The sequence below is a fragment of the Salvelinus alpinus genome, chromosome 5 (assembly GCF_045679555.1).
Source record: "Salvelinus alpinus chromosome 5, SLU_Salpinus.1, whole genome shotgun sequence".
NCBI classification, from domain to species: domain Eukaryota; kingdom Metazoa; phylum Chordata; class Actinopteri; order Salmoniformes; family Salmonidae; genus Salvelinus; species Salvelinus alpinus.
In genome coordinates this window covers 72,873,224-72,895,593 of record NC_092090.1, presented here as the reverse complement: position 1 = coordinate 72,895,593, position 22,370 = coordinate 72,873,224, and the positions used below count along the sequence as shown (strand labels likewise).

Below are 22,370 nucleotides of genomic sequence, written 5' to 3'. Positions count from 1 at the left end.
GACCACAGACCAAACACTATTCCGCATCTTAATGGTATGGTCATGGAATGGACATGATATGGAAATAACCACTTCTCATGCGTTCCAAATATGAGAGCAAAAAGCCCACTTGAACCCCCCCCCCTCTCTATCCCAGTGGTCTTCAACCTGCCACTTCCTCTGCCTCTCATCCCACCTCACCCTTCTTCTAAATATCTATCCACTCATCCAATTTCAGAGTTTTTTGAGCCCCAGATGTAGTTGTGTGTGGATCTGCTTCCTTGCCCATAAACAGGGAAGCAAGGTACACAGTGCCCCACAGGGTGTTACAACATCAGACAAGGGATATGCAAAGAGATTTCTGGTTCCCATTAGCCTCCACTCCCCCTCCTCTGCCATCGCCATGGCACCCATGGGAGAGGAGATAAAAGACATGTACCAGAAAGACCCCCACCATACACACTCATACACATACACTGTACACTGTACACTGTACACACATGCCTGCCTCTACACCCTCCGTTTCCCTTCCCCTTCCCCCAAGCCATACCAAAGGCCTGCAGATTGAGACTTTGATGAAAGGAACCCGTTTTAAAAGCAGTATTCTGCATAGGCTTCATAATAAATCCCTCTGATAAAACGTGGTGCTCTTCAGACGCAATTCATTACATCGACGGCAGCTTTCAAGGAAGTAAAACCAGTAGTTTTGAAGCACCCAGAGACCAAAGGTTCAGGTGTTTTCTAAAAGCATGCTGGGAGGCTCTCTGTCAGATCCCAGAGCTCCTAAAGCCCTCCACTGCTCCTCATCTGACCTGTATGGATGACCCAGGGAATGGCCATTCTGGGAATCATATAAATGTCCCGTCTAAAACACTCATATCACATGCCTTCAGGATTAGGTTGTCGTTGTGAGATGAGTCTAGTTTAGTTTCCTTTACTGATTGTGTATGTGTCTGTGTGCAGGGGTTCGTACGGAACAGGATCTTTATGCACGACTTATTGACTCAGTCACTAAACAGGTAAGGAGCCCTGTTTGCCTTGACTGGATTTAGCCTGCTGTGGAACTCCTGATTACAGCTTGATTGATTGCACATGAAATCTAATTCCCCCATCTAATTCCCCCATCACTCGATCTCCCTCTCTCTCAGCCCATAGCATATGAGGGACAGAACAAGAATCCTGAAATGTGCCGTGTTCTGCTCACTCACGAGGTTATGTGCAGGTGAGCCACACACACACACACACACACACACACACACACACACACACACACACACACACACACACACACACACACACACACACACACACACACACACACACACACACACACACACACACTAACAGATGGAGGAAATCATATTCATCAAAATATCCATCACCCATGTCTCTTTGTTTTATCTTGATGTGTCTGACATGTGGTATGCCATTTGAAAATAAGACTGGGGTTGAAGTGAAAGTATAGCCTGTCTGTCTTCAGGCTTGTTACAGTGTGAGCCCCCTGCTGCCTTCTCCTGTAGCCCCCGTGTCCCCCACCAGCTCCTGTTTCTCTCTGGAGCATCCCTCGTGGACAGGGGGAGCTACGGGGGCCAGACTTCCTTGAACCTCCACTGAAACATGTTCAGGGTATAATTAACCCCCCCAACCCCCATCACCACCCTAGCCCCTTACGTTTTACGTGGACAATGGTCCACAATGGAAGCCTGTTGAAACATAAGAATTAGAGTAGTTTCTCTGATTTCTGAAAGCTTTAGTTTCTAACAGAGTGCATGGAAACTATGCATAATGTGTAGAAGGCATAAGACAGTGTGGCAGCAATGGGTCAGGGTGAAAAGAGGGCTGCCGTTATGGTGCTTTAGTAAGACTGGGCTTCCTCACTATGCATGCAGTGTTTTTGGAGTTAAGGAGGTAGGAAGAGAGGGACAGAGGGAGAGAGCGAGTGAGTGCTGGGGAAGTGGGGCAGTGACCCAGGGTTTGAGGGCTGGAGGGGGAAGGAGAGGGGGATTTGGCAGGGGAAGAGGGGCTAAGACTGAGTGGGCTTTGCCATTGTTTAGCCAGCAGATGCCCGAATGTGACTCACAGCTGGCTAATAACAGAGCCGGGGAGGCAGAGGGCAAGCGTCACAGCTGGGGAGTGAGGCCGTCTGACAGGGGGCGGAGGGGGGGCAGAGGGGGGCAGGGCCAAGCTGGGACACGAGAGGGGTGAAGCGAGGTGTAGGAGTGGCAGATGGTTAGGGGTGGGGGCACTTTTTGTTATGCAGCGGAGGGGACTTGGAGGGGGGGCCGGGGGGCCAGCAGGCTCCACAGACAGGACTGCTGACGAATTGTAGGATGCTGTGTGTGTGTGTGTGTGTGTGTGTGTGTGTGTGTGTGTGTGTGTGTGTGTGTGTGTGTGTGTGTGTGTGTGTGTGTGTGTGTGTGTGTGTGTGTGTGTGTGTGTGTGTGTGTGTGTGTGTGTGTGTGTGTGTGTGTGTGTGTGTGTGTGTGTGTGTGTGTGTGTGTGTTTGTCTGTGGGTGATTGGGTGGGGGTTGAGTTTGATTTCGAAATCAATGTGACAGATTGCCAGGCTGGCTTTTCACTTCTGAATAATGTCTCCCTGTTTGTATGGTCCGTTGTTGTACCTTTTCTCCCCTTTCTTTTATTCTTTTGTCTCTTTCTCCCCTCCTCTCCTTTGGCCCTTTTTGTTTCCCTGGATCAGTGCAGTCTGGAACGGTGGACGGGCCAGAGGAAAGATCAGTACTGTCATGCTGGTTTGTTTCACTCACTGTGTTGTTGTGTTTTCTGGTTGTTCTTTTGGAACACAGTCGCTGTTGTGAGAAGAAAAGCTGTGGAAACCGCAACGAGACGCCCTCTGACCCAGTCATCATTGACAGGTAACAGCACCTGTCACCCGCTCACACAACCCTGACAACGTCAAACACCCCAATTGAGCCTGTGTTCCACTGTCTCCCCCTCAACTGTCCCTCTTATGCCTCTAAGATGTCCAGACATACTCAGATGCAGAAATACTCACTACTCACACAAACATCAATTCATGGATGCACATTAACATTTACTCAGAGAGAGAGAGAGAGAGGAGTGAGGGCAGAGACCCAGATCCAGGTGATGAGATCTCACAAATAAGCTGTTGTTTTTATGGCCAGTAAAGACAGAGGGCCTAGTGGGAGAGGAATGGTTAGTGGGGGCAACGGGAGAGAGGGCAGGGTGTGGATGTTTAAGGGTGATGGCGAGGTGCATACATGTCTGCATGTTAAATATGTGTGCAAGTGTGTACAGTCCGTGTGTGTTGTTGTGGGTGTGTGTGTATTTGGGAGCTCACCTTCTAGGTCTGTGTTGCTGTGCCAGATGCCTTTAACCCCATGGAGTCGATGTCCACGCCCCCGCGAAAATCTAATTAGAATAATAAAACATTCCCATAAAAAAATATATGTTTAGGGGCCCCCGAGTGGTGCAGCGGTCTAAGGCACTGCATCTCAGTGCTAGAGGTGTCACTACAGATCCGGGTTCGATCCCGGGAGGTGTCACAGCAGGCCACGACTGGGAGACGCATAATTGGCCCAGCGTCGTCTGGGTTAGGGTAGGATTTGGCTGTCCAGGATATCCTTGTCCCATCATGCTCTAGCGACTCCTGTGGTGGGCCAGGTGCATGCACGCTGACACGGTCGCTAGTTGGATGGTGTTTCCTCCAACACATTGGTGTGGCTGGCTTCCATGTTAAGCGAGCAGTGTGGCTTGGCAGGGTCGTGTTTCGGAGGACGCATGGCTCTCGACCTCTGTACGGGAGTTGCAGCGATGGGACAAGACTGTAACTACCAATTGAATATAATGAAAAAGGGGTAAAAAATAAATAAATCTGTCAGTTTAAGCTAGAGATACCAGTTTTATTTTGCATTGGATGCGTCTCAATCCCCCACAAGCGTCTTGAGACTCGTCTGAAGTCGGTACAGCCGATCTGCCAACTTCTGTCTATAACGTCCGAACAGTTTAGGCTACACAGTAATATGACCCCTCTGTGGAAGGGTGAGACTCTCATGAAGAAGTACATGTTGGTTGTTTTGCCTGTCAAGACTCGTCTGAAGGTCCCGCGGTACCAGTTGAAAAAATTTATGGAAGTATATATGGAGACTGTTTAGTGACAAAAATAAGGGGTTAAATACATGTAAAAAATATATATCTTGGATATAGGACAGACACTTCAGAACAAACATCCTTTTTGTTGGGAGACTATCTGTTGTTCCATGTAGTTCATCTCTTATTCAATGCACTTGTATGGGCTAATAGAAGTAAGGCCAAATACATTTTTTTATACTTCAAGGGGTCTTAAAATTCAAAATCAAATAGCAAAATGATCCTTGGTATGACCTTCTTAAAACAATTCCATATAGCTTAGTAGACCCCCCCCCCCTCCCCCGGCTTAGACAGGGCTTAGACTGTAATGGGTTAATGGAGTGCACCCACCCTGTGAGTGTTTATGACACTGAGGCATGCGTCTGTGATAGTTAGCGTCTCTGTAGTATACCTGTCACTGCTAATGTAAGCATCTGTGTTTGTTAGTGACTGTGCTGCTAACACATGCAGATACTGTACACTCTGTCTGTCTGTCTGCCTCCTTTGCACTGGTGATCAGCACACAGAACACTGTGACCGCCCCTTGCACTTAGTCCACACTGTCCTACAAAAAAAACCTCTGTACACAGTCCTAAACTCCTGCCATATATACTGTATGAATAAAAAACATCCCTGTCAGAATCATGAAGAGTTAGGGTCTATCGTGCAATGTGAGGGTTCACACATATGTCTTGTCTGCAGCCTCCCCAACTGACAGCCAGTTATCAGGCTTTAGGGAGACAGAGCATTACCTTAATCGGCATGTGTGAGGGCTTCCACGTCCCAGGGATTTTGGAAGTCACACAGGGTCTGCATGGAGTTAACCACTGTGATGAATGCTCTTAAGCAGACCTATGTACAATAGTTTTTCTGTGATGTCATCTCTTCAACCTACATCGCCCCTCCCTCCCTCCCTCCCTCCCTCCCTCCCTCCCTCCTAAAATACACTCACTTCATACATGTCAAAGATTTCTCTCTCTCTTTTTCTCCTCTGTTCAAGCTGGCTGGCTGTTGACAGTGTGTCTCAGAGGATCTCTGCTGAAGATAGTTTTCATATAACGGAAAAATTGGGCTGTTGTCTTTTGGATTTTCCCAGAATCCCTAGGAGCAGCTGTTTTTCTCATTTAGTGCATTACTTTCCCAACTATCCTTTTCCTCCATCTTCCATGGCTAAACCTCTCCAAAGATTGTTCATAAGTAGTGCAGGGGGCTTGTGAATTGGAGGATCTGTATCAGTGTGTGAGCCTGTGCAGGCTGATGGTGGTGCTGTGAGGATGGTTTTAAATGGGATCGTTGACCTAATCACACTGTGCCCATCCAGACCTGATAGGAGCTTTTCCCTCTTGACAGGCTCATGGATCCCTCTCCTTGGGGAGCAGCCTATTAGCAGCTATGTAATTTGGGATAAGCTGTTGGAATTTGTTGCACTGTGTCCTTGCAGAAATCCCAAATGTATTTCTTGTGGCTTTGTATGTGTGTATGTGTGAGAGAGGAAGAACGTGTCTGTGTGAATATGCCCATATGTACATTGTTTGTGTGTACATAAATTCATGTATTTTTCTGTTTGTGTGTGTTTGTGCATGGATGTGCACAGATGTTTATTTATTTATGCATTTATAGTGTATGGATGCATGTGCAATTGTGTGTAGGTGACCCATTGCCTGACTTTTACCCCTGTCACTGCTTGGGGCCTAGATTATTTGTGTGTGTGTGTGGTGGGTGTGGGTGGGGGTGGGGGTGTGGGTTGTTTCTGAGGGTGCAGTAATCATCCTCCTGCTCCCAGCCCCAACACCTGTTCTCCAATTAACATTCAGCGTGCTGGGGCCCACCCTCCCTACTGCCACCCCTACTGCCGCTGAATCGCTCTCATCTCTCTTTTTCAATTTCTCCCCCTTTCCCTCTCTCTCAATCTCTGTGCTTCTCTATCTCTCCTTTTGTCTCTCTTTCTCTCTCTCTCTCTCTCCCTCTCTCTCTCTCTCTCATGCTTATACCAGTGTTTCTACCACACTCTTTCTATCTTTCTTTCACTTCCTTTCTCTCTTCCTCTGCCTTGTGTTCCCTTATCCCTCTCTCTCCCCCTCATCCTAGCCCATCAAATTTTGTGATAATTAGGCAGTGTCATTAGGACACCTACCCAAGTACAAGGGAGTTTGCAATTCCCCAAACGGCCCAAACCCCCTATTTTCTAATCTCCTTTCCATATTGTCCCCCCCCCCTCCCAATCCCCTCCTGCTGCTCCGCTCCCTCCTTCTCCCTAATCCTGATTTGAGTGAAAGGGGAGAGAGGAGATCACAGCTGATCCATAGGGAGGGATGGCGGGATGCAGGAGTGGGGGTAGGGGGCTTGGAGGTGTTGGGGGTTAGTCAGAATGGGGAGATGACTCTTTAAGACACCCTTACTCCTATTCATATAAAGCACTGATCAGGTCATACTGCTTGCAGTGGTTACTAGTCTTGTCATTGTTGAATATGTCACTCACTCACTGACTATCTTATGCAATTGAGGGGGACCTCTTTGTTTTGAAGATGTAAATGATCTTTGATTGATTAATTGACTGATTGATTCCTCTGTTTTGCCAATTTCAAATTGTGGATGACATTCACACGTGCCCTGTTGCTGAATGACTCACTTGTGATTAAATTATCTGTTTCAAAGAGAACTGACTGTATGGCTGTAGCATAAAACTCCATACTCCATTCTCTGATATGTTCCGTTTTTTTTTACAGGCCTTGCTGTCACAGCTTTTGCATTGTCTGGGTTTGATATTTTCTCAGTGCTTGTCTAACTTATATATACCAGAACACATCCCTGTGTGTGTCCCTCCCTCCTCCAACCTAAGGAGTTCCACTCTCTACTCAGAGACAGACAGGTCAGTTAACAGTGGCATTACTGCCAGATGACCCCTGACCTTTAGAGAACTATATGAGCGCTAGCCTCTGTGTTTATAGAGGAGCATGCTTTACAACAGAGACAGACAGTCAGTATTAGTGCTAGTGTTTGTAGGAATGGGAAGTTTGGATTGGTTAATGGGAGGGGGCAGGGTTGGAGTGTATGAGCGTGGTTTTACATTTGGGTAGGAGGTTGGAATCAATAGATGGTCATAAGGAAAGCATGAAAGATCCATCGTAAGGGAGGAGAAGGGAGGCAGGGGAGGAGAGAGTCCGGAGAGGGGATCAATGGAATTCACTATCTCACTAATTGATCGTGTTTTCAGGAAGGGTCTTTTTTTAACAAGCCAGCACTCTGAGGAAAGAGGAATAATCAATGGGAATTTTCCAATTTTGTCAATATCGCTTTTCCCTTCCCCCTTTCAAAACGACAAGCCATTTCACAAAGACTGGATGCAAGAGAGAGATACATTAGTTTTCCTTTCTGTCAATGAGAACATACAAAATCCTCCTTAGCAAGTTTTTTTCTTCTCATCAATTAGACCAGATAAATCCTTTCCTATGTGTTAAATGATAAAAAATACTTATTATAGGCAGCAGTAATGGTTGTGGTCAAGCCCACTTTTAGAAATGGGATTAGAGCTCCCTTGCGAAGACTTCAAATAGTTGACCCTAAGAGGAATCCATTGCTCTTCATCTTGTATTATGGGCCGTATTGATCTTCTACTCCTGATTCTAGTTATGTGCACGTTTGGTTGTTTTGTCTGGCCGTCACATAGCAGCGAATGAAAGTGGGCACACGGTTGCTTTTAAATCAATATACACTAAATTGCTTTTACTTCTAGAAAATAATGTGGGTCAATTTCTAATGTCTTCATTTGGATGAGGATTATTTCAGTGAACATTTTGCACGTGTTATCTGTTGGAATCGACACGGATTCCTAATGGACAGTTTGATAATATAGGATTCAAATATAATTTGTTAATTTGTATCTGAATGCCTTTCGTCAACAACCACATCTGTAACACCATGCCCAAACCGGACGCGCGCGTGCTTCCTCGTGCGCAAAATGATTTTGTCCCCCCCACACCAAATGCGATCACGATACGCAGGTTGCAATATCAAAACAAACTCTGAACCAATTATATTAATTTGGGGACAGTTCGAAAAGCGTTAAACATTTATGGCAATTTAGCTAGCTAGCTTGTAGCTGCTAGTTAATTTGTCTAATTTAGCTAGCTAGCTTGTAGTTGCTAGTTAATTTGTCTAATTTAGCTAGCTAGCTTGCTATTGCAAGCTAATTTTCCTGGGATATAAACGTTGAGTTGTTATTTTACCTGTGCACAACGTCCTCTACTCGGACAATTAATCTACACATTAAATGGTCAACCGAATCATTTCTAGTCATCTCTTCTCCTTCCAGTCTTTTTCTTCTTTGGACTTTATATGGCGATTGGCATCTAACTTTCATAATAAGGTGTATTACCACAACCGACCGCCCGACCGACCTCAGTTCATCTTTCAAACACCCATGTGGTTATAACCAATGAGGAGATGGCACGTGGGTATATGCTTCTAAAAGCCAATGAGGAGATGTGAGAGGCAGGACTTGCATCGCATTCTGCGTCACAAATAGAAGCAACTTCTATTGTAGCGCCTGGCAACGCAGATGCTCGTTGATGTGCACGAGCAGTGTGGGTGCAATGACTGAATAACATGTATGTGTAAATGTATTTTGCGACGCGAGCGGTGTGGTCAGCATGTCAGGGACTGTTTGACAATCTGTCTGGATCTTATTTTCTGTCTGTTTCTGCTTGTCTGTCTGTCTGTCTGTCTGTCTGTCTGTCTGTCTGTCTGTCTGTCTGTCTGTCTGTCTGTCTGTCTGTCTGTCTGTCTGTCTGTCTGTCTGTCTGTCTTTCAGCCTGTCTCTCCCTTCTTTCCTTCCTTCTCTCCCTTTCTCTCTATCTTTTCCCCTATACGTAAGATTTATCTGTGTGTTAGTTATGCTGCCTTTGTGTGCTGCCTCTGTGTGCTGCCTCTGTGTGTTGCCTCTGTGGCGTTCTGAGCTCCTGTACATCTGTGTTGGCAGGTCCCTGCTCCCTGTGCGAGCTTGCCTCTTAGCCTCTCACTGTAATTTTAATGGAGGGGAACATCACCCGCCCCTCTCAACAGAGCCCCCGGGAACATGCAGGGAGCAGAGCTTTTGGAAAGGAACATTAAACAACTGGCCAAAAAAATGGAAACAGCAACCATTTTTGACTGTGTCAGGGGGTCGAATTCCTCACCTCTCCCAGATGCCTAGTAGAAGCCAAATGGCCCTGTTACCTCATCATATGTCCTCTTGGAGATGTGAACAGTGTCAGTTTTAGAGATTGTTCTCACGATCACAGAATCTGTAACTCCTTTAGCCGTGGAGCTCAGAGTAGGATGACATGGTCTCCAGCAGCAGTGCATGTCAGAGTGGAGATCCTAGTTAACAGACCTATTGGCCCCTTCTACCACCACTACCTCCACCACCTGCACCTCCACCACCTCCTCCACCACCACGTCCACCACGTCCACCACCTCCACCTCCTCCACCTCCACCACCTCCACCACCACCTCCATCTCCACCACCAAGACCTCCACCACCACCACCTCCACCACCATCTCCAACCCCACCACCACCCATGTGTAGTCTGGACATCCTTTCCACAATGGTAGTTCCTTCCGAGACCCATTTTTTATTTGTCCCAGAGAGCCCTGATTTTAGGGGAAGGAGGAGGAATCCTGCATCTGAATTACACAGATCAATGGCATGACAAGCCGTCCATACAGGCTCATCTCCACTACCTCTGGTAGCGTGCCATGTCTTCTAGCCAAAACATATACAGCCCCCACAGGCACTCACTGAGCCAGCTATAGCTACAGGCACAATCTACCTACAGTGGGGAGAACAAGTATTTGATACACTGCCGATTTTGCAGGTTTTCCTACTTACAAAGCATGTAGAGGTCTGTAATTTTTATCATAGGTACACTTCAACTGTGAGAGACGGAATCTAAAACAAAAATCCAGAAAATCACATTGTGTGATTTTTAAATAATTAATTTGCATTTTATTGCATGACATAAGTATTTGATACATCAGAAAAGCAGAACTTAATATTTGGTACAGAAACCTTTGTTTGCAATTACAGAGCTCATACGTTTCCTGTAGTTCTTGACCATGTTTGCACACACTGCAGCAGGGATTTTGGCCCACTCCTCCATACAGACCTTCCCCAGATCCTTCAGGTTTCGGGGCTGTCGCTGGGCAATACGGACTTTCAGCTCCCTCCAAAGATTTTCTATTGGGTTCAGGTCTGGAGACTGGCTAGACCACTCCAGGACCTTGAGATGCTTCTTACGGAGCCACTCCTTAGTTGCCCTGGCTGTGTGTTTCGTTTCGTTGTCATGCGGATAGACCCAGCCACGACCCATCTTCAATGTTCTTACTGAGGGAAGGAGGTTGTTGGCCAAGATCTTGCGATACATGGCCCCATCCATCCTCCCCTCAATACGGTGCATTCGTCCTGACCCCTTTGCAGAAAAGCATCCCCAAAGAATGATGTTTCCACCTCCATGCTTCACGGTTGGGATGGGTTCTTGGGGTTGTACTCATCATCCTTCTTCCTCCAAACACGGCGAGTGGAGTTTAGACCAAAAAGCTCTATTTTTGTCTCATCAGACCACACGACCTTCTCCTATTCCTCCTCTGGATCATCCAGATGGTCATTGGCAAACTTCAGACGGGCCTGGACATGCGCTGGCTTGAGCAGGGGGACCTTGCATGCGCTGCAGGATTTTAATCCATGATGGCGTAGTGTGTTACTAATGGTTTTCTTTGAGACTGTGGTCCCAGCTCTCTTCAGGTCATTGACCAGGTCCTGCTGTGTAGTTCTGGGCTGATCCCTCACCTTCCTCATGATCATTGATGCCCCACGAGGTGAGATCTTGCATGGAGCTCCAGACCGAGGGTGATTGACCGTCATCTTGAACTTCTTCCATTTTCTAATAATTGCGCCAACAGTTGTTGCCTTCTCACCAAGCTGCTTGCCTATTGTCCTGTAGCCCATCCCAGCCTTGTGCAGGTCTACAATTTTATCCCTGATGTCCTTACACAGCTCTCTGGTCTTGGCCATTGTGGAGAGGTTGGAGTCTGTTTGATTGAGTGTGTGGACAGGTGTCTTTTATACAGGTAACCAGTTCAAACAGGTGCAGTTAATACAGGTAATGAGTGGAGAACAGGAGGGCTTCTTAAAGAAAAACTAACAGGTCTGTGAGAGCCGGAATTCTTACTGGTTGGTAGGTGATCAAATACTTATGTCATGTAATAAAATGCAAATTAATTACTTAAAAATCATACAATGTGATTTTCTGGATTTTTGTTTTAGATTTCGTCTCTCACAGTTGAAGTGTACCTATGATAAAAATTACAGACCTCTACATGCTTTGTAAGTAGGAAAACCTGCAAAATCGGCAGTGTATCAAATACTTGTTCTCCCCACTGTACATGCTGATCCTATACGTTCTCATTATTACAGCTACACATCTGTAATGTCTTTAAAGACACACACACACACACACACACACACACACACACACACACACACACACACACACACACACACACACACACACACACACACACACACACACACACACACACACACACACACACACACACACACACACACACACACACACACACACACACACACACACACACAATCCCTCCAGTCCCTTCACTTCCCTGTCACAGGCGCCTCGTCTCCCTGGTGGCTGGTAGTGTCCAGTCCCTCCAGACCTCTGTCAGGAGCCCTTCAGACAGGGGACTGGCAGTGAGTGGAGACAGAGATGGGGCCCAGCAGCTCCACTGCACACAACACCACAGGCTGGGCCAGTCTGAGCAGCTGGCACAGGAGTGGCGGACATCTCCTCCCAGGAGGCAATGAGAGGAGGAGAATGACAGACAGACAGACAGAGGGAGGGAGAGGGTGCCACTGTCTAGATTATCAAATACTCACTGACAGGTACTGCTTGTAAGAAACACAGAGAGAGAACACTATTCAGAGTCAGGAGTCAGAATTCATTTTGTGATGTACGTGGTTTTGGTGATGTGGTCTCATGTGAACCAGGAAGACCCACGACTCAAATACAGACAGGAAGTAAACCATGAGTGGCAGATTAGATGACTGAATTGTGCTGTCACCTTTGGCTGTGTTGGACTGCGTTGGGTTGGGTGTCGTGGCTTGAACCCTAACACTCAGAACAAGCATATGTTGTTTTCTTAGGGAGAGCGCACAGAGGGGGAAGTCGGAAACGGAGCGCAGCAGAGAAATGTTTTGACAGGAAATGGGAATGGACTGCAAATGGGCTAATGTGGGTGAATGACAGGGGGATTTAGGGAGGGGGGAAAACATGGGGTTTGGAAGGGGGCTCATAGCACTGAAAATGGCCACACTCTCCATGAGTGGCTGGGACCGGGCGCTGTGTTACTGGGACAGGGAGAGGGGAAAGCAGCTTCCCATTTGTCTGGCCACTAATGGGTTTCACCTTTGGTAGGGCAGCACTCTCAGGAGGCCAGATTAGCATGATTTATTTTAGAGTACTTGAGATAATTTGTGTGTACATGGATGTGTGTGTATCAGAGTTTGTGTGTATCAGAGTTTGTGTGTATCAGAATTTGTGTGCACATGGATGTGTGTGTATCAGTTTGTGTGTATTAGCATTTGTGTGCACATGGATGTGTGTGTATCAGAGTTTGTGTGTATCAGAATTTGTGTGCACATGGATGTGTGTGTATCAGAGTTTGTGTGTATCAGAATTTGTGTGCACATGGATGTGTGTGTATCAGAGTTTGTGTGTATCAGCATTTGTGTGTATCAGCATTTGTGTGCACATGGATGTGTGTGTATCAGAGTTTGTGTGTATCAGAATTTGTGTGCACACGGATGTGTGTGTATCAGAATTTGTGTGCACATGGATGTGTGTGTATCAGAGTTTGTTTGTACATGGATGTGTGTGTGGAGCCTCCAAGCAGGCGTGCATGTGTGTCAAAGGCCAGAGTCAGAGGCCAGTTAGCAGTGGTATTTAGGAACAGGGGCTGTTATCTTTGGCTGGATGCTGGTGCGTAGGGGTGGGGCAAAGAGGTGTGGGGGATGGATAGGGGGTCAGTCAGTCCCTCATATAAAGGTCTTAAATTTCACTAACGATTTAACGATGCCCCCTGGCGCTGGCCCGGACCCAGTTTGTTTGTTTGTTTGTCTGTTTGTCAGGAATCTGGACAGAATTTATTTCCCAGGGAGGACTCAGATTTCCCTTGTATCCCCCCAATCGTCCTCATCATACTCCCCCTTACCGCCTCAAAGCACAACATTTCAAATAGGCCTATAGCCCTATTTACCCCTAAAACATGCATATCAAAGTATTTAGAGAGATGGAATATTAGACGTGCATGCCATGCTCTATGGTCATAGAGTAATTATAACAACCTGTTATTGAAATGGGTGCATTAGAGGCAGCTGTTTCTATAATATCTAGTAGCCCTTAGAGCAACACACGTCTGTATATGCATTCTCCTGATATCGTTTTTGATGTTTTATGGTCGTGTGTGTGTGTGTGTGTGTGTGTGTGTGTGTGTGTGTGTGTGTGTGTGTGTGTGTGTGTGTGTGTGTGTGTGTGTGTGTGTGTGTGTGTGTGTGTGTGTGTGTGTGTGTGTGTGTGTGTGTGTGTGTGTGTGTGTGTGTGTGTGTGTGTGTGTGTGTGTAAATATTCTTGATGAATCTGTCAGGGCTGAGGGCAGGGGGTGATGTGGCCGCTGACAGCCTCCCAGCAGGCATGCTGTGCGCCCAACAGTCCCCCTGCCCTTCCTCTATCCCCCTCCAACCCTTTCCTCTCTCTTATTCCCTCACTCTTCTCCTGCCCTCCCTCCCACTCTCTCCCGCTCCTCTCTATGGCTCCACACATTTGCTGTGGATTAGCTACGGACAGTAAATTACAGCACCCTGGACCTCTGAGTGATTCCATACCGATCTCTATACACGTTCCACCTCTCCCTCCCTCCTTCCCTCCCTTGTGCCATTATCCAGTTCTACCCTCTGTCTCTCTCTCTTTGTCTGTCTGTCTGTCTGTCTGTCTGTCTGTCTGTCTGTCTGTCTGTCTGTCTGTCTGTCTGTCTCTGTCTCTGTCTCTGTCTCTGTCTCTGTCTGTCTGTCTGTCTGTCTGTCTGTCTGTCTGTCTCTCTTCAGTCTGATCTGTTTTTCTCCCTTCTATCTGTCATTTCCGTCCTGGTTCCTAGATTCCCTCAACCCTGTCAAAATTCTCTCCCCCTGTCTCTCTGTCTCTCTTTTTCATTTTACTTCACTCCTTCCTTCGTTCTTCTATGGTGTCACGCTACACAGCATTCTTTCTTTTACACGCCCCCCCCTCTATTCCTCCCTTCGATCACTTTCTCCCACCTTCTCTCTCTCCCACCTCTCCTTTCTACCTCCCTCCCCCTCTCCTTCCTTCTCTCTCTAGAAACAGATGTTGTTTGTCAGATCTTATCATTACTGGCTAATTAAGAAGACATCTCTTCTCATTCTGTTGTTGTTTCTCTCCTCTCTCTGACGTCCATCTCTCTGTCTTTGTTCTTCTCTGAGGCGGGTTTGGGATGTGCTGTGGTATGTGGGTATTTAATACTCAAAGGTGATTATCGGCTTATGAAAGCCTATAGGTTTTGACAGTGTTAGGAGGACAGTATCTAGGAATCATCGTTATGTGTATTGGAGGGAGCACCTGATACATTTCTGATGTACATTTGTGCATTTTGACATTATTCATGCTGCTTCAGTTAGAAATATCAGTTTTGGGTCATCAGTGTTGTGTGGGGATTGTAAAGGTCCTTATTGGTATGTATGAGACCTTCCCATACACAATGGGCTGCTCAACGACTCCAGTGTGACAGTTTGGAGAGAGTATTTTGAATCTTCATCCCATAGGACTCACAAAGCATGCTGGGAAAGGTCAGGCTACTGATGGGAGGTCTATTCCCTATCCTGGATGAACATCCACGTTCTCTCCAGCCTGGATCTCCCTGTGTATGTCTCTGTCAGTCTGTCCAGCCATAGATCCATATAACTAAATATGCCTACATTCTCTCTCTCTTTCTTTCTCTCCCGCTCTTGTTATTATGCCAAGTGTTGACTGCTGGAACAACATTCAACTATTTAAAAGATTAAACCGATACCATCAGGCCAGCAGTGATGTTGTTAAGTCATTTTAAGACCAAGGTGACGCAATGTTCAAAAAGTCCACGTTCGCACTTATCAGGAGGGTCCATCAGCCCCCATCCATGTCCCTCTATTACACTGTCCCCCCTTCTCACCCCTCTCTCACCTCACTGCCCCGCCTCAGCTGAGGCACTTTTGCGGTGTCAAGCCTGATGGTTGTACAGCACTACCAAGCTCTATAAATCAGCACTAGGGGTTTAAATGTTTGGCTTTGACACAGTTCTCAAGTTTAGAGACGGGTGGGCTGGGTTTTGGTCTGGGGCCGCAGGGGTGAGGCTGGGCTGAAATGGAGAAGGGGCCATGGGGGCAAATCCAATCCAGCGGTCAAACTTTAAAAGGAGTCCTTTTCCCCATGCTCTGTTTCCGTCTGTGTGGCACCTCTCCAAAGAATCTAGCCGCTATTTTTGATACCACAGGACTATCTGTGAGTGCTTCCCTTCCACCAATGCTGACGAATGCTGCCGCCAAAACTGCGACCGTTTGTTCTGACCTCTGCTGCTCAAAAAATACATTAAAACATAGAGAATATTTCAGTGAGTGCAGGTTTTTCCTTCCAGTTTATGCCTTTTGAAGCCAGCACCCAAAGATCTTTTGGCACTACAAACATTTGAGCTAAGCGCGCCAATTTCTCTTTCCATTGATTTGGTGTACCTATCTCCACCCATCACTCAGTGGTCTTGTCTGTCAGTGTGTGGTTGTTAGTGTGTGGGTATGCCTGACTGTCAGACCATGAAGACAGGTTTAATCCCTGGATCAAAACAGCCCTCAATGAGAGACTAACATGGGCCATTTTATAGATTATGATAGAGTGGGATTAGGAAAGGCGGGGGTGCTAGAAATTTGAGAGGACAGAGGTGCATTTTTATTTATTTAACTAGGCAAGTCAGTTAAGGACAAATTCTTATTTACAATGACAGCCTACCGGGGAACAGTGGGTTTACTGCCTTGTTCAGGGGCAGAACGACAGATTTTTTTACCTTGTCAGCTTAGGGATTTGATCCAGCAACCTTTTGGTTACTGACCCAATTTAAACTACCTCACCCCCCATACTGCTTTTATTTATTTACTTTTCTGCTCTTTTGCACACCAGTATCTCTTCTTGCACATGATCATCTGATGATTTATCACTCCAGTGTTAATCTGCTAAATTGTAATTATTCGATTTATTGCCTACCTCATGCCTTTTGCACACATTGTATATAGATTCTCTTTTTTTTCTACCAGGTTATTGACTTGTTTATTGTTTACTCCATGTGTAACTCTGTGTTGTTGTCTGTTCACACTGCTATGCTTTATCTTGGCCAGGTCGCAGTTGCAAATGAGAACTTGTTCTCAACTAGCCTACCTGGTTAAATAAAGGTGAAATAAAAAAATAAAAATAAAACCTGCCGCCCCCATAGCTGTGCACCCAATAAAACAAATCTAAAATAAGTGAAACCCCTGCTAAAACAAGTTGCTAAGGGTTGGTTTGTCGAGTGCTTTTAAACATACAAGGCAGTTTGGAGAGAGAGGGGAGTGAGAGAGGGTTAGGGTTATATAAAGTATGTTAAGTAAAGGTGAGAGAAGGACTAGTACGATTTCTGTACTAAAATACAAGTTAGTAGGCTGGTGTGAATGGTCCCGCGGTGGTATGCTACAGAGGGGGTATCAGTTCGTGGAGGGTTCTCTATGCCCCATTAGCAGTGTCAAAGGTCAGGTGCCCCGGGTGTTAACCCTGGTGACCAGTCTAGCTTCCAGTCTGCCAGGGGACCCTGGGATCCAGGGGTATTTATTACCTCCTCCCCAGTTCCCCTCCTCCCCGTCCTCCTCATCCCTCCCCAAATCTCCCCATGGAGGAAAACAAAACACCCCCATCCCTCACCACAACAAACTCCATGTACTAATTGGATACATATCCATACATTGATGCATGACGACCCATCTGTAGATTTCTGCATCAGTGTAAAATATTCATAGGTCAACTCTGGCCTATGCAGAACTCGGCCAATAGACAGGAGCCTTGGAACTTGACCCAATACTCATATTTTGTGCATACATTTCAAGTTGCGTTTACATGCATTTGATTTTCTATTTGAATGTGCATGTTTATTATAGAGTTTGTTTGTGTGTATGTAATGTTTGTGTGCGTGCATGTGTGTGTGTATGTGTGTGTGTGTGTGTGTGTGTGTGTGTGTGTGTGTGTGTGTGTGTGTGTGTGTGTGTATAAGTTAATGTTCTCAGTGTGTGAGTGTGGCAGAGGAAGGTCCTCAGAATGTCAGTATGTTTTAATGCCTCACATCTGGTTTCCTAATTTTCTTCCCCTACCCCCCCACCATGTCAGGACACTGTTTTGTTTTTCCAGGGTGGGGGGCGATGGGGGGGATGTCTGATGAGTGATGGCCCTGAATACAGGACGTCAACATTCCCCCCTCCTCTTTTTGTCTCTCCCTCTCTTCTCTCGCTGTTTCAGCCTTTTCTTCCCCACCATCTATCCCCACCTTCCCTCTCTTCTTCCTTCATTCTCTCCGCCTGTCTTCTAAATACTGATGGATGGAAGATCATGCTTCTGACTTCTGCTTCATGCCTCTCTCTCTCTCTCTCTCTCTCTCTCTCTCTCTCTCTCTCTCTCTCTCTCTCTCTCTCTCTCTCTCTCTCTCTCTCTCTCTCTCTCTCTCTCTCTCTCTCTCTCTCTCTCTGTTGGTGTTCCTAGATAGAGAACAGAGCCTCTCTCACCCTGCCAAACTAAATGCTCTCCATTTTAATCCTCTCTCTCTGTCTCTCACGGTTAAAATCCCTCCCAAGTATTTTATTGAAAGATGATTGTCATCAATGCAGCTGTCCCAAAACAGAGGACCAGGCTCACGTGAGATAAAGGGACTGTCCCACAGGAAGACAAGGTGGCAGGAACTAGTCCAGTTGTGTGGCAGCGTCATATGATCCATATAAAGCAAAATATTGTAGCTAAATCTATGCACCATAGCCTACAGATCTAATACACGGATACAGACACTGATACAGCTGTGACTAATCAGCATATAGATAGTGATATGTGGTGTGTCTCTGTGACATGGCAATTTAAGCCAGTTGAAATGAAGGTTGATAAATGCCAATGAAAGTTATTGTCAGGGGTCCTGTGCAGCTTATGTGCTAGCGATATGATTAAGGCCATATGTAATGGCTCAGCTATGTTTAACAGATGCCTCAGATAGGACTGACTGAGGCTAAACGTGGTCTGTCTGACAGTCAATGCCTAGGTGAACATGGAAGAATGAAACAATTATGGAGTTAAGTTTGTAACTTTGCTGTTATTGCAGTGTCATGACTTACTCTAGTTTTTTCTGAACTAGTTTTAGTTAAGCAAGTTGTCACCCTGCGGATTGCTCTCCCCATGCTGTGAGGCCTGTGTTTAGTCTTGGGAACTGAAGCAGATGCAGACAAAGGGGATTTGGAGGCCTTGACAGAGATACAGAGGGGAAAAAACAGACTCCCCATGGAGCCAGTGTGGAAATTGATCCCAAGGCTTAAGACTTCGGCATACCTTTTGTTTGTGTTTCCTAATCAGGTCTTTGAGGAGGGTAGTGGGGAACGCCAGTTGGAGGGGTCATAGATATTTACTGATTTACATTAATGACAACTGAACAACTCATAAAATATTAAACTTGCATCTCAACTTGTCACAGAAAGTTACCCCTCCCCCCAAATGAATTTCATAATTGAATTAGTGGGGTAAATATGAATTCCAGTGACAGTTGGTTATGGAATAACCACTTTGAATATGAGAGGCAAAGCTGCAAATGCATACCTCTAAGCCACAGTATAGCTAAAGGAGTTCTCCTTTGAAAATGGACATTCCTCTCCACACAGTTTCCTTCTGACATCCAGATCACCTCCAATGCTTAACAAGGCCACCTCCTCTCTAGCCTGTGGGTGGGGAGGTGTGTGGGCGTATTACATTACCAAAACAAAAACAAACAACCCCGATATTAAACTTTTGCGACCACAACAGAGGCGGGGGAAAAACAGAGGGTCCTCGACTTCTTATTAATTATGCAAGATTAGTCTAATTATAATTCAGCAAATGAATGTGTGGCAGAAGGTGCGAGGCGACGGGGCTGGGAGATTTGCATGTTAAGTGGGCAAGGGGAAGCGGCTAATGCATGCTAATATATGCACCAATGTCTCGCTTTAATTTCAGCATTTGCAGCTGTGTGCGTCCGAACTGAGGGGGCTGAAAGTTGACTGAATGGGTTTTTGGGGAGGACAGAGGTGGGGTGGGGTGGGGGGGGGGGGGGGGGGGGGTTGTATGGAAGTGTGTATGAGTGTTTATAATGTCACACAAACAAACACAGTGAGGGAATGATGAATGAAAGTCAGAGGAAAGGGGAAGGGGAAGGTCAATGCACACTGTCCAATGGGGATGTTGGCCTAGAACCTGGAGGGTCATCGCTACATCTAGAGTGTGTCTTTAAAGGGATGTCACGCATCCCTGCTGTGAAGTCACCAATGTGACTGGGTGGAGTGAGTGGTCATTGTTGGCTGGGTGCACTTGAAGTGGCCAGAGATCCAGAGAGCAGGTGGCTGGGCAGGGAGAGGAGCGTGTCAGGGGCTGGAACAGAGCAGGGCCATGGCCACGGTCATTTAGCCCAACAAAGGAGCCCGCAGTAATGTTATAAATGACTCTGCCATGTCTCTTTGTGGGGGTTCCCACATGAATTTGAAGCAAATGAATAGAATGTTCACCATCATATACCAGAGTAGAAATCACACACTGAAGGATCTTCAAGTGCACTGTTTAAAAGAAGTGGATGAAAACAGCAGAATATTATCCAATATATCTCTCATCGGTGGCTATGAGGCAAACTGGATTCAAACACAGCATAAACTACTAAGACATCATATAAATCATGACAGCATGATGGATACAATACAGAGAGACCAGAGAGGGCGTGAGAGAGGGAAGGACAGAGAGAGGGAGTGAGGGAGAGAAGGACGGAGAGAGGGAGTGAGGGAGGGAAGGACGGAGAGAGGGAGTGAGGGAGGGAAGGACGGAGAGAGGGAGTGAGAGAGGGAAGGACGGAGAGAGGGAGTGAGGGAGGGAAGGACGGAGAGAGGGAGTGAGGGAGGGAAGGACGGAGAGAGGGAGTGAGGGAGAGAAGGACGGAGAGAGGGAGTGAGGGAGGGAAGGACGGAGAGAGGGAGTGAGAGAGGGAAGGACAGAGAGAGGGAGTGAGGGAGAGAAGGACGGAGAGAGGGAGTGAGGGAGGGAAGGACGGAGAGAGGGAGTGAGAGAGGGAAGGACGGAGAGAGGGAGTAAGGGAAGGAAGGACGGAGAGAGGGAGTGAGAGAGGGAAGGACAGAGAGAGGGAGTGAGGGAGAGAAGGACGGAGAGAGGGAGTGAGGGAGAGAAGGACGGAGAGAGGGAGTGAGGGAGAGAAGGACGGAGAGAGGGAGTGAGGGAGAGAAGGACGGAGAGAGGGAGTGAGAGAGGGAAGGACAGAGAGAGGGAGTGAGGGAGAGAAGGACGGAGAGAGGGAGTGAGGGAAGGAAGGACGGAGAGAGGGAGTGAGAGAGGGAAGGACGGAGAGAGGGAGTAAGGGAGGGAAGGACGGAGAGAGGGAGTGAGGGAGAGAAGGACGGAGAGAGGGAGTGAGGGAGGGAAGGACGGAGAGAGGGAGTGAGGGAGGGAAGGATGGAGAGCGGGAGTGAGGGAGGGAAGGACGGAGAGAGGGAGTGAGGGAGGGAAGGATGGAGAGAGGGAGTGAGGGAGGGAAGGACGGATAGACAGAGTGAGAGAGGGAAGGATGGAGAGAGGGAGTGAGGGAGGGAAGGACGGAGAGAGGGAGTGAGGGAGGGAAGGATGGAGAGAGGGAGTGAGGGAGGGAAGAACAGAGAAAGGGAGTGAGGGAGGGAAGGACGGAGAGAGGGAGTGAGGGAAGGAAGGACGGAGAGAGGGAGAGAGGGGGGAAGGATGGAGAGAGGGAGTGAGGGAGGCTAGGACGGAGAGAGGGAGTGAGGGAGGGAAGGACGGAGAGAGGGAGTGAGGGAGGGAAGGACGGAGAGAGGGAGTGAGGGAGGGAAGGACGGAGAGAGGGAGAGAGGATAAGATGGGGATAAGGATATAAAGAGGAGGAAGTGGTTAAAGGGAGGGAGAGGCGATGTGGCCATTTGCACACATCCACCCCGGGCCCAACTGTAGCGGAGCTGTGAGGTTGGAGGTCCCAGCTCTCACTGATAAATCAGAATCACCCTCCGCCAACAACAATATTGATTGTCCTCCGCTGAAATAGCTCAAATCAAGAAATATTGGACACTGTCTTGGAACCAAGCGCTCGTTCTGAGCCAGGGCCTGTTCACAAGGGAGGAGGGGAGGGAGTGATGGAAGAAGAGTGAGAAAGAGGCTGAGAGAGGGAAGGAGAAATTACCATTGAATGGAAGGGTTCTGGGCTGTGGGGCCAATATGAAGTCCCTCTCCAAACAAAGTCTCTCCATTAATATGACTTATATCTGCAGTGAGCTCAATGTGGGTGGGATCGGATAGCTAGCCGCCCAGCTCCAGCTCCTGCCTCTCTCTCATTTCTCCTCATCACTGTTGTTGTTTGTTTAGTTAGTAGTTCTGATCTCTACACCACGCCCATTTCACTCTAATTCTCTTTTTCTCTTCAGACCATTTCATTACTCCCTCAACTATCTCCCCTTTCTATCACTTCCTCCCCCCTCCTCTCTCCCTCGCTCTCTGTGATGGAATGTGTGTTCCTTGTGGTTGCCTTCTCTTTCCCGTCTCTGTCTTTCCCTCTCAGCGTGGGGACTTTGGGATTGCGGCAGAGCCGCGTTGCCATGGCAGCGGGCTATGTTGCCGAACTGTGTACACCTGGGATTTGGAGTCTCTCCCTCCTCTCCACATCTTCATCTCAGTCTCTCCATCTCTCTCCTCTTCTCTGCTCTAGTGGAGGCTATCAGCACCCCGTCTCTCTCTTTCCACGCTCTGATCTCCTCCCCACACACACAACGTTAATGAGACACATTCATGAGAAAATACACACACAAACCTCATGCAAATGTACATACAAACACTCTGTCTCTGTCCTCCTTTCACTTTCTCTCTAGTTGCCTTTCTCTCGTCCCC

General features: G+C 47.2%; 1 protein-coding gene across 3 annotated transcripts in view; it reads left to right on the top strand.

Annotated features, from left to right (window-relative positions):
• Positions 1-22,370, top strand: part of LOC139576730 (transcription factor COE2) — a 39,133-nt gene that overhangs the window by 6,449 nt on the left and 10,314 nt on the right. For all 3 annotated transcript variants that reach the window (XM_071403132.1, XM_071403133.1, XM_071403130.1), the window contains exons 4-6: positions 943-998; positions 1,128-1,201; positions 2,784-2,852. In XM_071403132.1, coding sequence (XP_071259233.1) covers positions 943-998; positions 1,128-1,201; positions 2,784-2,852 — 199 coding nt within the window. The remainder of the gene's footprint in view (positions 1-942; positions 999-1,127; positions 1,202-2,783; positions 2,853-22,370) is intronic.